The sequence below is a fragment of the Vicugna pacos genome, chromosome 12, assembly GCF_048564905.1.
Source record: "Vicugna pacos chromosome 12, VicPac4, whole genome shotgun sequence".
NCBI classification, from domain to species: domain Eukaryota; kingdom Metazoa; phylum Chordata; class Mammalia; order Artiodactyla; family Camelidae; genus Vicugna; species Vicugna pacos.
Genome location: NC_132998.1, coordinates 41,727,957 through 41,747,172, shown reverse-complemented (window position 1 = coordinate 41,747,172; position 19,216 = coordinate 41,727,957). Strand labels below are relative to the sequence as shown.

Sequence of the window (19,216 nt, the reverse complement as noted above, 5' to 3'; positions counted from 1 at the left end):
GTTAAGGAGGATGACTTAGACAAGCTGTATTTTGATGTTGGGAAGGTCTTCATATGACTGCCTCCAAAATCAGAACACTGCTTGGGTGGGTCAGATTTCCTTTCTCAAAATTTTCCTTAAAATAAGTAGGCCCATGTCATTAAAATGATTATAATCAGTATGTAAGTACACTAAGATCCTTGCAAGACATTTGGTCTTGTCCAAAACATCCATAAGACATTTGATCCATAGGACATTTGGTCCATGTCAAAAGGTCCTTGATGTTTGCAGAACAATTTGGTCCTGTTCAAAATGTCCATAAGACAGTCCACACCAAAAGGTCCTTAACACTTGGTCCTGTCTAAAACCACTTGGCATGGACCAATGTTTTGGATAGGACCAAATTTAAGGACTTTTTGGCATGGATCAAATGTCTTATGGACCTTTTAGACAGGACCAAACATCTTTTAATACTTTACCATAATTTTACAATAAAACGTAATATCATTTCACCATCACAATAAGGTCCTGAGATGCCCCAAATTGTAAAATGTCACCAAAATGTTGTCACATGGAAATGTAAAGATTAGAAGATTTGTGTTAAGTGAAGGACAAGGTTCTTGTTGTGCAAGTTCTCCATCTGATACCTGCTTTAACTAGCTTGTTGAAATTAAAGATATTTTTACTGTTGGTAATCTATTTAATTAGGGCACAGTTCTATGGTAGGCAGAGGTGAGAAGGACCGAGAAAAGGAATTTTCCTCAAGATTCTAATGTCTTTGGGGAGATCCTGCAGGTGGGAGTTGTGAATAATGTTTGGAAGTTCTTGTTTATTTGCTTGTATTATTTCCTACATCACCATTCATTTATTGAGGACTACCTATAATAGAAGATATTTCTTGAAATTTGCTTATATCTATGCTGAGGCTATTCCAATAGGTGCTGCATCTTCTTTTAAAATTCTTTATCTCCATCTCAGAAACTCATGGAGCTCTTCTGAAACTTGAAGACCAAGAGATCTACTACATGCTCACCACTTCAAAGTACACATTTGGAATGAACTGTAAGTGCCAGGATTCAGAAAAGCAAGGTCGAATTTGGAGACTTCATCAACAGAGAAGTTTTAAAAAGACTTGCATTTCTCTGGGGATGTTTCCAGAAATTTTTACTGAGGAAATTCTAGGTACAATTTCATGGCATAACAGTGTTCCTGATATTTCTCTGGAACTTAAGAGAAAATGTGTGTGTGTGTAACTGTATGTGAACATTCACATTTATTTTAAATGAGCAGTGAAACCTGAATATTCTAATACTCTAAAATGATGCACTTTTAAATATATCCCTAGATAATCAAGTTAATTATGCTATAAGAGGGCCTAAAAAGACAGTCATGTAATAGTAACATATTCCATGCAATGAATTATACATTTGGAAAGATCTATTTATTTGAAAGACTTTCTAAGTCAGTGTCTATTTAACCACTCTGAAATATTGCCATCCAGGCCACTTGCATAGCCATTGTATTTTTCCTCAGATAGATTTCACATCTTTCACACTGTCATTAGAAACTGTGTAAGAAGGGATAGGGACCAAGCAGATGATGTTTATCAGAAATGCTTACGTCTGTGCAGACAGATTAACACAGATGAAAGTAGGTAAGTTTAATTATCTTCACATAAAGAAAAATAATCATGTATATTCAAAATTACTCTACTGGTATTAAAAAGCTCAATGAAAACTAGCATTATTATTATTATTATTATTATTATTGTTGTTGTTATTATTATTATTATTATTTCATTTAATTCCTTTTATTTTTGTCCATTGTAATGAGTACTTAGTGGACACTTGCACTTCTGGGAAATTATATTTTACAGGTTTTGAAAACTATATTGAACTATTATTTTATTGATGACTGTCCCCCGCCATTTTATTTATCTTTTTTGAAATTCTGTAATTGAGATAGTGGGACTCAGAAGAAGACACTAATTTTCTTATTTTTTCTCTTCTATTTTTCAGTTTTTTGTCTCTCTGCTTCACTTTCTAGAAATTGTTCTCATTTACCTTCCAATAATATATTACAGTCCTTCGCTGAGCCATACAGGAGTTGAAGCAGAGGAAAAATTATTAATACTGATCTTGTCTATATTTTTTAAATTATTTTTGTTCATCTGAAATTTATGCATTTAAAAATATTTTATTGAAATAGAATTTATTTAGCTTACTGAATTGACTGGTGTACCCTTAAATTTTACACACAAAGTGAAAGCTTCATTTGATTTAACCTAGTCTCAACCCTGCTTAATGTTACCTAATGTGTATTATTTCCTGAAGCTGAGTAAATCTGGTGCTGGTTGAAGCCTCTTGTGTTTCATGAGTCTGGCTGTTAATCCAAACCAAGGATACTACAACTAGTGTAGCAGAATTGTAATTACAAAAATCAAACTTAAAAAAATGTGAAAATGAAAATTGGAAGAAATTGAGATAATTAAAATATGATTTCAAAGTAAACAAAAATTCTGACTTAATTAGAAATTTGAAGATACTGCCTTAGGATTTTAGAACACAGAATATTTAGAGAACTAACAGTTCTTCATTTTTAATTAATCTTTCTTTTTCTTTTTTCTCTCTCTCTTTTTTTTTTTGTCTCTTCCTTACCCCACCATTTATCCCCCGAACCAGGGGTACCTCGTACTACAAATAACTAAGACTTTCGGGAATTCTGCAGCGTAAAGTCAATTATATTGTTTCTTGTCTTTCCCCATTGATAGTGTAGGGTTTATTTTTCTCATGTGTTGCTTATTTACCTCTAAAACAGAGACTTCCCAGCTTGCAAAATGTTGTTGCAAAAAAAAAAAAAAAAGATGCATCAAGGGGCACTGATTGTAGTCTGAAATATGTTCTATTGGAAAAAAATCTCAATATGCTATGGGTACAACCAGAAGGAAATTTGACCGTGGCTTCATAGTTCAAGAAAAGTTCAGAAAAGACGACTTCTAACATGAGTCATTAAAGAAGTTAGAAATGAGTAATGAAATAAAATGACAAGCAGTGGAGAGCTAAATATAACAATAATGCATGTGAAACTGTAGAAGGATAAGATAACACGGCAATGAAGGAAGTCTCAAATAGTTCATTCAACATATTTAGAGCAATGTCTGAGAATTATCAAGGTAGTTCCCCAAAAGGATGTCACCTACTCTTAATATTATTGAGTTAACAATGTCTTTATTGAATTAAAAAAACATATATTGACAATAGAAGTGTAAACAAGATTTAAATGGATGAATTTACTACTTAATTTGCCAAGCAGTATGTCTGGTTTTTAGCATTATTTAGGAAGAGAATAATCTTTATAATAAACGCACTCTAGCTGCAAGAAACTTAAAATTACACAACTCATAAAGGAACCATAACAAGAAAACAAATGCCAAAGGAAACTCTATTTCACTTTTTGCAGAACTGATCCAAAGATAAATAATTGTATTAGGGAAACAAAACAAAACAAAAAAAACCAACACTGGGAGCATGGGTTGCTTCTGGATGTTCCACTAAGATACTAAGGTTAGAAACTCGACAAAGCTTTTTAACAAAGTGATGTTACCTTTCATTCCATTGAGCACCTCTCAGTGCTTTAAATTTATCATCATGGGCAATACAGTCAACAAAAGGAATTGGCTGCAAATAGAAATTTTTAAAAATGTCTTGGTTTTCAAAAAATTAAAAAGCACATTTACACTGAGGTGCTAAGTGCTTCATCTCTGTTACTTACAGTCAGGAAACAAAAATGACTAAGGGCTCATATTTCTAAAGGGCTTAACTGTACCTTAATTGCCGCAATCCTAATACACTGTTAAAAATTGCATTTCAACTAAATTGTTTTTTGCCAAGAAACTGTCCCTGGCATTTTTTTGTTTATGTATTCATGATCAATTAACCCTTCCCTCTCCCATTAAAACAATTAATATAATGGAGATTTTGACATGTACTTTTTAAATTAAAAGGAATGGAAATCACAGTCTAAGGAATTCAAGCTAAATATAATTACATTTGGATTACACTTGCAAGAAAAAGGACTTAGGCTATGTCAACTAAAATACTTACAGAAATAAGTGAATTTAGCAAACTCACAGGATAAAAGGTCAGTATAAAATTGACTGTATTTCTATATACTAACAATGAAAAATAGACGTTTTAAAATGTTACCATTAACGACAGCAACAAACATTAAATAGGAATTAAACCTAAAAATTATGTGGGATCTCTATTATGAAAACCATGCATTGCTTCAGAGAGAAATAAAACAAGACTTAAATAAAAGAAGAGCTACGCCATCTTACAAATGATGTGAATGAAAAAATACTGCCAGCCGTATGAATAAACAAAGAATGCTGTGGTCATCAAGTCATCAGCCACTACCACCTCCCCCCGAGCCCCGCAGTGAGTGGAGGGAACCCAGGCTGTGAAAGAACAGGATACTGGCCTGAGATAGCTAGGTGCATATCCAAGGAATAATTTCAATGAGTGCAGAATTTTGCACCTTCCGATACATAGAAAAGTGCTGAAATTCCTTAACTTGGGATATCTGGTTTTCTTTAATTAGAAAGTAAAACTTTTCATGTCCCAGCTACCTGGTCTTTGTTGCAAAAACTCATATATCCTGGCTTCTACCTTGCCACTTTGGAACAGCATCTCAGATCACTCAAGTCCCAGGCTCGAGTCCTAATAAAACATGCTGAATAAAAAATAACTCTCAACTTTTAGGTTGTGCATTTTATTTCAGTCGACAATGAGAAGACTAAATATTATTAAGATGCCAATTTTTCCTGATATGCTAGCTTTAAAACAATTTCAATCAAAACATTTTAAGACTTAGCTAATTCCAGGATGAAATGGAAAAGGATCAAGAATAGCTAAAATAATCTTGAAAATGAATACATTTGGTAGAATTTACACTAACTTATCAAAACTTGCTCTTAATCTGCAGTAATAATAGATAAATATATCAGTAGTATACTTCAAAAACAGAAAAATGCTTACTAGAGTATTCTGAAATTCTAAAATAATAGTTAAATATACTTACTTCACACTCTTGTCTATTAGGAGACCTTACAAGGTTTTAAGATCACAGTTTAATTTAAGAATTGTGAAAATGTGAAGAGTATCTTACTTAAATATTCTGAATTATGCATAATCTAGTAGTTTCCTGTAGTAATGCTGTAGCTATAATTCATTAATAGGAAAATTCCAATTTATGTTAAATGTTCCAAATTTTCACAACTAGGACAAAATCTAAAGACTTCCACTGTATAAATGCAGCATAAAGCTATCATTTTCTTCCAGTTGGAAGTTTTCCTTTTGGTCTTTCATGACATGATCAAGTTTGTTTTACAATGCAATACAGAATATAAGAAACAATTTTAAATTTTAAAAAATTAGGGAAAACATATCAGTTATATTGGTTTATATATATAGCTAATTTACCAACAGTTAAGACTGCTGTCATGCATGCTAAAAACACTTTAAAAAGCTCTCACTGATTGCTTTCATTTAACTACCTTTTTGCCATTTATTGGCTTAATTTTACACAAAATGGAGCACATTTAAAACTCAAGAGAACATATTAGATTTTAGTTTTATATACCCCGTCATGGGAATAATAAAATGAAAAAGTTTTTTTTTTTTGCATTAGCTAAATACCTCACATCCAAAAAAAAAAAAGAAACAGATCTCTGTGAAAGACTCTCAGCACAATGTTAACATGTAAATAAGCATCTCTTCCTTTTATGTTTCTTTCAAATTTGAATCAGTATGTTTCATTTTCCAAGGTATGCCATTTTCTTTCAAAATATAGAGAGTAAGAAAGTAGAAAACTATATTGTAAATGAGAAAACCCTTTGTTTTTTAAAGTTTTTCTTTGGTAAGATGTGCTTCAAACCAGCTCTGCATTTTTTTCCCCACTATAAATTAATGCACTTAAATACATATCCCTTTGTTTCAATAAATAAGGGAGCTATGAAAACACATTCATCAAGAGCTAGAGCATTATTGTGAAACGTATCTATAACTACTTAATTATCAGAATAAATGACTATGCTAACAGCAGGAATGTTGATTAATTTTTTATTACAAACACTTGCATATTAATAGACAGTTAAGTTTCTGTCAACTCCTTTGCTATTGAAATGTTCCAGGAGATCATCTAACATATGTTCAAGTTACCAGCCCTCTAACAGATAAAAAAATTCAGTAGCAAGAGGCTGTATGAATCAAGCATGCTCCATCCCACGGCATAGGTTTGACGACCCCTGAATGTGACCTGCTCCCAGAGGAAACCAATTTAATGCTTCATCGCACACAGAGCAGTATGTATGAATCACGAAACCTCCAGATAAATTAGTGACAGGTACATCTGAATAGGATTCCTTCTAAGTCGCTTATCTGCAGCCAGGCAAGCTTGTTTCACCCTCGCTTTCAAAGATAAAGCCACATGGCATGTTGCCTTGGCAGATTCTCACAAAGCAACCAGCCCCCATGGTCCATTACTGGGGAAAAAAAAAATCCCCTTATTATTTCAGGTACTGTGTACTGTGACAGCAAATGGGATAAAGTGAAAACTACCTGCCAGTGAAAAATTCATTGGTCGATCCCAGGCCTTATGTCTTCTCTAACTCTCATAAGCTCTGTGCCTCTTGCTCTTTTACTTTTATTTTTGACAGTTCTGATACCTCACAGTTGTAGCCATGGCAGAGTTCAAGAACAAAACAGCAGGTTCTCAAAGACAACTTATCAGAGGCCAAACAGGGAAAGGAGACGCCAACAATTAGTAAGACAGAGCCGTGACAGAACAAGGAAGGAAGATGCACCAAGCTTTTATCTTTAACCGACTCCTTACTCCATTTGGAAAAATCCAGAGAAAAACTGAGATGCTAAATATATACTCCAAGTACTTAACAATAAGGGATTATATTTAAATATTTTATCAACCATAAATAAGTTGGAATATCAAAACTATACAAAGCTATCTGACTTACACTTAGTATCAGTGACGAGCACAAATATATCGTCTCCAAAGTTATCTATTACTAGAATTCTTTAAACTCACCAATAAAATGACATATCAATTCTTACTTTCTGTCCTTCTTATAGTCTACAATTACACTCAATCAAGACTTTCATTGCATATCTTAATAAAGGCCACGTCATATCACAAGGTCTTATACAGCACACGGTAGAATTAAATAAAAGAAATCAACAGTACTCACGTTTTAGGTTAACAGTCCTTCTCATGCAAAACCAGGCTTGTGCTTTCTGGGTGAGTCTGTGTTAAACCAAAACGACAAAATCTTAGTTTCCCATGCCACTGCCACTTAGAATGCATGCAAATAAACGCCCAGTTAGTCAAGGAGAAAAAAATTGCATTAAAGAGTACTGATTTGTAAATCTGGTCCTTTCAAATGTAGATAACATTTACCCCTCCTCCTCCTCCCATATCTTTGCAAAATTTCTGCCCAATGAACTCATTACTGTAGAAACTCAACTATGGCTACGGTCAGTTAATGAAATTCAGGTCTGGGATTAACCTCCATAAACATGCATCTGGAATTGGGAGAGACAGGGGTAAAGCTGGAAAGGAAAATAAAATAAACCATATAATTTAAAGAATGTACAATATGATCAATTTAGCTAAATTAACTGCTGCCCTATATTTGAGGTGATTCATACAATTTTAAATGTATAAGAAATGAAAGTGAGATACTTTGAAAACATTACCAATTACTATATTCAATGACACTTTGAGGAATATTAATGTAACTACTAAGTTTATCTTCTTCAAAATTACACAGGTTTAATTAGATTGTATGTATGTCCTTTGCAGCCACAATAATTTAAGCAGCATTAAACACCATTTAAAATATGCAAGAACTTCAGTTGGCAGGCAATAAAATTATTTTTGCTCTCTCCAGTGACTATATTTATATTGAGTCTCTGATTTACAGTGCACTTTAACATCATCAGTAATTTATAAAAGTTTCAGTATTGGAGAACTAAAATGTTCAATTAAAACAATCTACTTGTGAAGCACCATATTATAATAATGTTAGTTTATTTTTTATGAATAAAATAATTTGAAAATGTAACCAAGACAACTAGTTTGAATATTTAAAAAGCTAAATGTCCTGTGTTTATTTTTTAAAACTTTATTTAAATTCTGTAAAACAAAGTCAGGTAACAGTCCTTATCAATACATGTCAAAATTTGTTAGTGTATAATGAGTGTTCAACTTTTCTGGTTAATTATCCACTTATTTCACATACATCTTAGGCAGTTAGAAATGAGCACTGGGCAAGGGGAGAGGAAGGGGCAGGAACAACCAAGAAAATAACAGTGCGCCTGTGCTTAGGATAAGGGGCTTCAGAGAGTTTTACTTTTTCTAAATGAACGTCAACAAAGAAGCTAGTTAGAACTGAAAGCTGCAGCTGCACGTAGAGAGAAGAACCTGACTTAAGGTAACCCAATGCTCCTTACCGTGTATATCAGCATTGCGGTTTGGGCGCCCTCCTGCAGGTTTTTCCTGTGTGCATCCTTGGCAAGGCCATGCGCAAAGGAACTGGGCATGCCTGAGCACTCAAGGGGCGTGAGCCATCAGTCAATCACAAGAACACCCTTAAAGCCAGGATGTAAGACAGGAGAAACAAAGAAGTGGGGCCATTTTTCCCCTCTTGGGTTGCCTGCCTTCAGTTTTTGAAGGTGTACTCTACTGACTTTTGCTCTGACTATACTTTAATTAAAAAAAAAAAAGTAAAATATCACCTCTCACCCCCCCCCCCTAAAAAATCCTTGTTTATATCATGCTTTCAGTCTTCCACTTGAATTCTTTTTCTCAGGTCAAGGTTTTTTTTCCTTCCCTCCCTGCAGTGATAAACAGATCTCGAATAAGGTGAGTTTACAATTCCCCTTGGCTTGACTAAACTTTACATAGGTCTTTTCCTGACTTTAGGCCCCTAACCTCCCTTTTCTCAGAGCATTTATTTTAAACTTGCAATTGTGAATTATTTTTCTGGCCCTTTGAGTTATAAATGTTCTCCTAATCTCTTGCCAATTTTACAACCCAGGAATGTCTTTCTCAAAGACTTGAGAGTCTTCCCTTTAAGAGATAATCATCAAGAGAAATGATGCCTCTGTCTCCAATTCTCTAGGTAAGGGTAGGAGCCTAAGAATATGCATTATTTACAAACACAAATGACCTCATCATATTGACTAACCTCCGCCTAACACCCTCTAGTCATTTTTCACCAGTTCATCTCAGCTCTGAAAAATCTCCTGCCATGTATTTCAGCAGAGATAAGTTCAATACCTCCCTGTCTTTGCAATAGTCTTGAATAAAGTCTTATCTGTCCGCTCAACTTCATCTGATACAAGTTTTCTCATACATTCTCAAGTGTTTATTATGCACCAACATGCTAGGAATTCTGTGGTAAGAAAAGGCAGACACTGTACTTGCCTTCATGGTACCTACAATCTAGTTGGGAGACTGAGGCATATAAATTGACTTTTTAAGCAGAATGTGATCAATACCATGACTGCAAGAACAGAATGGGGCACCAAGTAAAAGTGGAGGAGATAATGAAAAGTATAACAGAATAAGTATCACCGAATCTATCACTTCACAGATGATGAGGTATTATTCAGGGAAACTGGGAAAGGCAAAATGCTTCAAGAAGAGGTGCAGCATGTGTGAAAGCTCAAAGGCAAAAGAAGCATTTCAGAGCAAAGAAAATAAGATCAAAATGGCTGGACTGTACACGATGACATAGGAAGTGGCAGGAAACGAGGCTGACACGCAACAGAAAGGAGATAAGAAAAGACACTCAATCATACAGTTGTTTACTTTTAATCAACACATTTATTGGGGAGGTGATATAACTTAAGATCAATGCCAAGGGCACTGGTATCAGATTATCAGTCTTTGAAATCTGACTCTATCTCTCATAAGTTGTATGATTTTAGGCAATTAGTCTAAACTCTCCGAACCTCAGTTTCTCCGTTTCATAAATGAGGATAATACAATTACCTCATGAGGTTTTGTGAAGATTAAAAGGAAAATTCCACATAAAATATTCAGTACAAGTCTTAGGACATAGAAAATGAACTAAGATGCTGCTGCTGCTGCTGCTGCTAATGACAGATAGTAATAGTAATCTCTGATGATATTGATGATGATGAGGGCCATAAGGGTCACAGTGAAGAGTCTGAAGAAAAGAGAAACTGCTGAAGCATTTTTAAAATAGAGAAATATGATCATTTACACTTTGAAATAGCATTTTGATTAGTTAGAAAAACGTTTTTAAAGTTGAAAAGTGAATGCTGTAACCCAAGCTTGAAGACAGATGGTAGTAGCTAAAACTTTGAGTTAATATTTCTAGGCCTATTAATTAAAAGACAAAGTGAGCAGAGTGATGGGTGCATAACACAAAGGCCTAATAGGGTAAACATAATTTGGCTTATTAACTGTTACCTGGTTCCAATTATTAATAGCACAGCCCTTTCACTCATAAAAGTATCCTTGTTTGGGTGATAAACTACATAGTATGTGTCTCCGTGATCATCAATTAGTACGTTTTATAATCATGCAAATCAGTTGAATGGATGTCATCTCCAATATATAATACAACAGTCATCATAAGAGAAAGAGCTAATATGTATTCTAGCATATTTATCTGTCAGACACTGCTGTATGCTACTCACATGTACTAATTCATTCAGTCCTCACATCGACCTTATGGACACTGTTGTTATTCCCATTTTACACATGAGAAAACTGGAGCACACAGAAAGAAGTACAGTCACTTGCCCAATTCACATAGCATGTGGAGGATCATAGATTCAAACCAAAGAGTCTGGATCCAGAACCCCTATGTGAAAAGCACTTTAACAGAGTAGCTTTTGAGTATCTAAAACTCATAGAGGGCTACTATAATCTAAGAAGATATTAGAGAATCAAACAAAGAACTTTGGGGCAATAGGAGAAGAAACTATTTTAACAAGATGGAAAGCACAGAGAGGGTAAAATCAGAGTAGCTTCAAAAAGAAAAAGATATTTCCAGTAGATTTTAAAGAATGAACTGGGTATGTCTCCTTGAAAACCAAACACATCAAGTTGAGAAAATTACATTTTATTCTGCAATGACATGTCTTCATTATTTTGTCTTCAGTTTTATTCTAAGTGTGCATAACTTACTTATTAAATATCTGAATTATATAAAAATACACATATACACATATAAGTTTAATTGTTGCTTAGAATCATGTGTGCAAATTTTTTCTTTATATTCAGCTGTTTCATAAACCCTGAATCAATAAAAAATTCCTAATATCTAGGTGAAATAAGTCACTTTTATTTATACTGTATAAATTGTTTAAAATCATTCTACATTTTAATTTCTTCACATGTCAGCAATAAATGTACTGTTTCTGGCTGCCTCACTCATTGAGAGGGAGCACAAATGCTTTTTTCATTATGCTACTAACAGCATTTGCTCCTCAGTCACTCTTTCCATTGCTTTAAATGTGGTTCATTCTTCCTTGAAATGATACTCATCTTTGAATCCACTGATGTCCTGATTTAATTTAAACTAATCGTTTTCTATGTCTTCTACATAGCATGAATTTTTTTTTTCATCCAAATTTTCAGTTTCATTGTTTCTTGTAGCTATGCATTTTCCCTTGGTTTTTACCATAATCTGTTGGATCATATATTTAAGTAATTTCTTCAGAAAAAGGTTTATTTGGAAGTAAACGGAATGCAATGTTAGATAAAATGATAGTCATCTGGCTCTGGCACTTAAATAACAGCTTGCCTGGACACAGAATTTCAGAATTAGAGAATCTTGAATCACTGCATTTACCCAGTACATGAAGGTCTGACTTCAATTCTTCAGAAAATGACTCCTTTTGCTTTTTGTTTTTGTTTCGCTCCTTGAAAACTTTTGGATCTTCTATTCATTCCTGAGATTCAGAGAGATCACAATGATGTCTATTTACATGGGTCTGTTATCATTTTTTTCTTTTTTGGTATTTGGCAACTTTTAAATTTCTTGGCACAACGGTCTCTCTTCAGCTCTAAAGAATCAAAAGTAAACTCTGTTAAGAGATTTTCTGTTAAATAATTAAATTCAACTCCTTGTATTTTGTGTTGTATAGTTTTTATTATCATAGGACTCATTTAAAGAAGATAAACCTCGTGTACTGACTAAGATGAGGTATTTGTTAGGATTATGTGGCTAGAACTCAACAGGAATCCCTTGAAACTCAATTTACGGCTACTTGCCTTTATTTCCACTATATATTACAGACACAGGGTCAGCAGGCCTTCAGAATCTTATGACAAACACACAAAGAACTGAGAGATATTTTCACACATAAGTGTCAGATATTGTGTAGGAAAAACTGGAAAGATTCTCCATGATTTTTCCTACCTGAAGAGAAGATTCACTTTACTCTTTGGTGGGCATCTAATGTAGGGAAAATCTTCTTAACCCAGTAAAGGGCTCAAGTAAATTGAGGATGTGTTTCTGTCTTTGTAAGGCTCACTGTACATTTGATTTGATTCATTTCTGCTTCTATTAAATCAGCTATTATTTTTAACTTGTTTTTAGAATGGATGAAAATATTTGCTATTTAATCTTCACATGGTTATGATGGAACTTGCATAATCATACATTTCTAATGGTAATATAAACTGACATAATCTCTCCTTTTGGTGACATCTGAATATTTCACTTATTTACTTTTTGTTGTTCCTTATGTCCAAGTCCTTTCTTTTCTTACATTGGAGACAACATAGATTTGTTCTTGCAAGGTCTTTTGTTTTTAAAATGATTTTGTTTTGTTACATACGTATGTGTATTAGAAGCATTTTCGGGCAAGGGCTTCTCTGTCTGAATCAACAAAATCTTCTGATTTTATGACTCTATTCTTTCAGAGATGTTTCTCTAAGCCCTCACTCTCATTTCACAAACAAATAAATACTTAGATGCTTGTGACAGAAAAGTTTTGGTTGTCTTTGGGTCACCAACTTAATTTATATGGTTAAGCAAAACAGTCATATTCAACCAAGGTAACTTCTAAAACATTTCTCTAATACGTAGCAGTAAATGACATTGATTTAAAGTAGAATACATTCATGCCCAAGCAGCTCTTTAGCCTGGAAGTTGGAATGGGAGGGCTCCTCTAGGTACCGAAAGTTGTTTAGTTCTAAACCTAGGCTAAATTTGCCTCATATTTTTTTCTTTCTCTTGTGACTCTTGTATAAGTTGTTCTGTTTAACCATGATCTTTAACAACACCTGTACTCTTCCTATTTGTCAGTTTCTAACTTACCGTCAACCAGGCTATAATGTACATGTATTTGATCAAAAACTACTGTGATGCAGAGATGATGTACAGAATAACCAAGAACAATAAAATCTTGCCTAGAGACTCAAAGTAGGGGAGAGATTGTTGAATACATTTCTCAATTGTAACAAAATAAGTGAAAATCTAAAATTGAAATGAAATCACACATAATCCTATCATCCTAACATAATTAATGCCAGTAAGATAATTTTGAAAGAATTATCAGGAACTATAAATATGCAAATATTTTCACTCAATAATTTCATTTGTGATAATTCTGAGAAAATTAATCAAAAGAAAATGCAGCTCTGTGCATTGAGATGTTCACTTTAATGTTAATGACAAACTTTTTTTGCACTGATGCCTAAAACCATGGCTTAAACATGGCACGTTCTTGATGAATATCTGTTGATTAAATATCAGATTAAAAAACTTAGACATCCTTTTTAAAAATAATTTAATTTGAGTAAATAATGAATACACTTGGATCAAACAATGGCAAAAGAATATAGTGAAAAAAATTCTCCCTTTCACCAAAATCTGACAGCAATTTTTCTCTTCCTACATAGAAAAATATCTATATATATATTACTTTCCTATTTTTTACATAATGATGGCTTATGATACATAATCTATTGCAGATTGATTTTTCCAATTAACAATATATCTTGGAAATCTGTTCATATCACTACAAATTTGATCATCTTTATTTCTTTTTATGACCACATAGCATTCTATTTCATGGATGCATGATTACTTTGTCTTCATTCATAAACATCTTTTTTTTTTTTGGTTTTCATTTTACCCAGCATTTCCCAAGGTGTTTTATCTGTATTTGTTGGACTCTTATATGACATCAGAGCCAAAAGTGAAGTTTCTCATATTTTTTAAGACTCCCTTTCACACACTGTATTAATTTGTTAGGAAATTCTGCTGGTTTTACTTAGAAATACATCCAGAATCAATCTGCTCCCCAATACTTCCATTGAGCTATCAACATCTTTCACCTGGATTAATATAATTGCCTCTTAAATGGTCTCCCACTTTCAATGCCTGTCTCCAAACAGTAGATACTAGCAATTATTTGTTTAAAATATAAGGTAGGACTTCTAGAATTGGCTAAGACAGAGTACATACATATCACTCTATCCCTCTCACTGGATAAAATTAAAAACCCTGGGCAGAATAAATAAACAACTATCTTTAGGCTCTGAAAAGATAAATAGTAGCAAGCAGCATGAGAGGGAAATTTAAACTCACAGATGAAGGACATGTATGGAGGTGAGTTCCCTGGTCTTTTTTTTCTTCCATCTCTAGTAGCTTAGACAATAGAGCGTCCTAAATCCTGAGATTGTGCAGCAGGTGCAGGCAGCAAAAGCTGAAAGAAAACCTGTCTTTTTTTGGTGTAGAAAACTAGGAAGCTGGTGGAGGAAGAGGGATCATTACAGGATGGAGAACATGGGAGGAAATGCTCATGCTTCTGATTTTTTTCTCTCTCCCAGCTCTGGCCCAAGCCAGGTTCCAGTCATGAAGCTACCCTCCTATGGCGGTGACAGTGGGCAGTGGCATCAGTGGACCTGCAAGCACCTAAGACTCTCAGGGAAAAAACAAACAAAAAACCCACTCTCCTAACAGATAAACAGGAAAGAGGCCCTTGTCATATGAAAAGCGTGGGAAGAATACCCTTTCTTTCCTTTTTTTCTCTCTTGCTACTTTGCTCCAAGTTGAACCCAGTTGTAGACATTATGAAGTTAGTGATGCTAATATGCTGGCATAATAATAAAAATGTCAGAACTGAGGCCACTGGTGTTACTGAGAAAAATGAAGCTAGAGAAAGCAATTCTTTAAATCTGGACATGAAGTCCATGCCTCACCCTCACAGTGTGCATGCTTGGAAATGACCTGAATCAACACATTAAAAGCTTTGAGAACTTATCATATAAAGTAAATGACTTTTCAGGTGACAGATTAGCCCCTGGTTGGTGGACATGTGTTGTGGACCAGAATATGACAGCCAAAGCTTTGGCAACTATACTGATATTGGTATACTAGCAAATAGAAGTTGGCTCATAGCATTCATTCTGAACCTAACCAGATTGACTGAATGCTGAAACAAATAAAACAAAGAAAATTCTCCTGAGGATTTTAATAAGACCCAGAGTCCCATATAATATTGAAAATACCCAGCATACAACTCTAGATTAATCAACACATTAAGGAACTAGGTATACTTTAACAACTCTCAAGGAGACATCTATTTAGAAGACAAGATAACTTATGTTGGTATCATCAATAAATATTTTAAAGCAGCTATTATAGTATTGTCTCTGTGAAAACAAAAAACTCTTGAAATGTGTGGAATGTTAGAAGTTCTCAAGAAAGAAACAGAAGTTCTAAAGATGAAACCATTGAAAACTTTGGACCTAAAATTACAATACCACAAATTAAAATATTAACTGGAAATGAATTTACAGAGAAGACAATCAGAGAACTTGAAGATAGAGTAAATGAAATTATCCAATTTGGACAAAAGAGAGAATGAAGTTTGAACATATATAGGTATCCAAGGGACCTCTGACACAGTATCACAAGATGTCACTGGTGTTCCAGAAAGTAAGGAAAAAGAGATTAATACAGAAAAAGTGTTTGAAGAAATAAAAGCTGCATATCTTCCAGATTTGGTAAAGAACATAAATTTACAAACTTAAGAAATTAAGAGAAACTCAGATAAAACAAACAGAAAGAAAACCACATACAGCCACATCTTAAACTGCTGAAAACTAAAGAAAAAGACAAAATCTTCTAGGCAGGTGAAGATAAATAATATATTACATAAGATTAGAAGACAGAAGAACAGCATTTTTTAAAAAGTGTTGAAAGAAAACAACACAGATTTCTATACACAGCAAAAATATTCTTTAAGGATGAAAGCAGATTAAAAACATTCACAGAAAAAATAAAACCAGCAGATTCTTTTGCTGATAGACTTGCTCTCAAACAATTGGTATAGGAAATTCTTTAAACAGAAGGGAAATGGTAACAGAAAAATCTAGAACCTTGGAATTGATGGAAAATCAATAGGAATAGTTAGGTAAATAAAATATTACATGTTGTCACTAAATTCTTTAAAATATGCATGAGTGTTGAAAGCAAAAAAAAAAAGTGAGTAAATTTTCAAAGTACATAGACATAATACATATTATACTTACTCCATACAGGAGGGGAATTAGTAAATAAAGGGACCTATGTGGTGGTAAGGTATCTGCCTTTTATTTGAAGTAAGAAAATATTAATTTTATATAGATTGTAAAAGTTATGTTCATATGCTTTAATTCCTAGAGCAACCCCACACCAATATATGTATCTGAAAGTTGAAAAATAAAATGGATTACTAGAAATATTCACATAATTCAAGATAAAGCATAAAAGCGGTACTAGAGAATCACCATCAAAAGAAAAAAAAAAAAGAGAGGATAAAGAGGAAGCTAACAATAAAAGGATAAACCTAAATCCAACCATATCAATAACTACATTAAATGTAAATAAGAAGAAAATTCTTATTGTCAGATTGGATTAAAACAGTAAGAACAACAAAATAAGGTCCAGATATGTACCGTACAAGAAACACACTTTAAATATAATTATATAAACAAGTTTTTTAAATGTAGTAACAGTAATCAAAAGAAAGCTGTAGTGACTATGTTAATATCAACCGAAGTAGGTTTCTGAATAAAGAAAACTACCAATGACAAAAACAAATTGCATAAAGACAAAAAAGGGAACTCTTCAAGCAGGTATATCCATACTAAATGTGAGTGAACCTAAAGACTGCTTAACATTCATGAAGAAAAACACAGATAGAACTAAAAGATAAATAGAAAAACCCACAATGTGACCCAGAGACTTCAACATTCCTGTAAATATGAATCAACAGAATAAATACACAGAAAATCATCCAGGATATAGAAGACCTGACCAATATTATCATCTAATTTAAAACCATACTCAACAACTACAGATTATACATTATTATCATGTGTATCTGGAACATTTACAAAGATAAATCATATTTTGGATAACAAAACAAACATTAACAAATTTAAAAGAATTAAAATTATACGAAGTGTGCTTTCATTCCAGATATAGAGTTAATCTAGAAATACGTAACAGTAATACATCTGTAAAAATTGCAAAATATTTGAACATTAAACAACACACTTGGAAGGCAGCTATGCTCACCACTATACCACCAATGCTGCACACTTGGGAATAATTTATAGAGGTCAAAAAGATATCTCAAGAGTAATTGATAATTATTTTAAACTGAATTAAAAAGAAAATTCAACATATTAAAATGTGTGAGACACAGCTAAAATAGAGTTCAGAGGAAATTTTATGTCATTGAATGCTTATATTAGAAAAGTAGATATGTTGCAAATCAGTAACTGAAACTTCCATATTAAAAAACTAAACAATAAAGAGAAAAATAAAACCAAACACAAGAAGAATAAATAAAGTCATAAAGGTAAGGTTTAAAACCACTAAAAGTAAAAGCAGAAAAACAATATATATAATCAGCAGAACCACAAGTTGGTTCTTTGAAAGTTTCACATTTTGATAATGTTGATAAAGCTTTTTCCAGATCAATTAGAAGAGACATAGAGGGGAAAAAAAAAAGAGAGAGACAGAGAAAGAGAAAAATTACCAACATCAGTAATGAAAAGAGGAAGACCCCTGCAGAGCTCACAGCCATTAAATGTATAATAAAAAGATAAAAGGACAATAAGAAAGATTATTAATAATTTTATCTATAAATTCAGTAACTTTGAATAGATGGACCAATTCCTTGAAAAACAAAACTATCAAATTTTATACAAAAAGAAATAATTATCCTCAGTAGTCATGTATTTATAAAATCAATTGAGTTTGTAAACATGTTTGAAGAAAACTGCAGGGGTAGATAATTTGGCTGGCACATTTTAACAACTATTTAAGAAAGAAATTATACTAACCCTACAGAGTCTCTTTCAGAAAATTAAATAAGAGGGAATACTTCTCAGTCTGTTTTTTGAGGCTAGCATTTCTTGGATATTAAAACAAGACAAAGATTTATAACAAAGGAAAACTACAAAACAATATACCTCATCAACATAGATGTGAAAATCATCTATAAAATTTAGCACATTAGACCAGCAATAACCCAGGAATGCAAAAATGAGTCAATATTTGAAAATCAATTAACTAGACATTCCTATTAATACAGTAAAGGAGAAAAAACACACAAGCCTATCAATAGATAAATTTGAGGCAATTCAACATCCATTAAAAAACTAATCTCTCAGCAACCTAGGAATAGAAGTGGACTTCTTTAAAATAATAAAGAGTAACTATAAAAATGCTGCAGCTGACATTATATTTAAAAGTGTTAAAAGTAACATCACAAAGCTAATAAAAAATAATGGCAAAGTATATTTTTATGACCTTGGTTGTAGAGCAACTTTTTAAACAAGAATTAATAACCTCAAACCATAATATATGAACTACCAGTATTTGCTAAAACAAAATTAAGGAATTGTGTTCTACAAAAGACAAAGATAACAGGTGGCAAATTAAGAAAAAAATTTGCAATGTCTAAAATGGGCAATAAAATTATAGCTAAAATATACAAGAAAATCATACAAATCAATAATAAAAAGATAAAAGAAGACTTAGTTAAATATTAATGCTGTTCACAGAAGAGAACGCTTGCCTAGCTAACGAGTATGAGATATGAGTCCCAACCTCATCGCTTATCTATAAAATTTAAATAAAAACAATAAAATGCTACTTTACACTCACCAG

At 33.0% G+C, this 19,216-nt stretch overlaps 1 protein-coding gene across 10 annotated transcripts in view; it reads right to left on the bottom strand.

Moving 5' to 3' along the window:
• Nucleotides 1-19,216, bottom strand: part of MGAT4C (MGAT4 family member C) — a 338,576-nt gene that overhangs the window by 251,714 nt on the left and 67,646 nt on the right. For all 10 annotated transcript variants that reach the window (XM_072973305.1, XM_072973280.1, XM_072973281.1 and 7 more), the window contains one exon: nucleotides 7,244-7,299. Coding sequence is in view for 3 of the 10 variants with exons in the window: in XM_072973288.1 (XP_072829389.1) it covers nucleotides 7,244-7,268 (25 nt within the window). In the remaining 7 variants the exon portion in view is untranslated. Of the gene's footprint in view, nucleotides 1-7,243; nucleotides 7,300-19,216 lie in introns of those variants that run through there.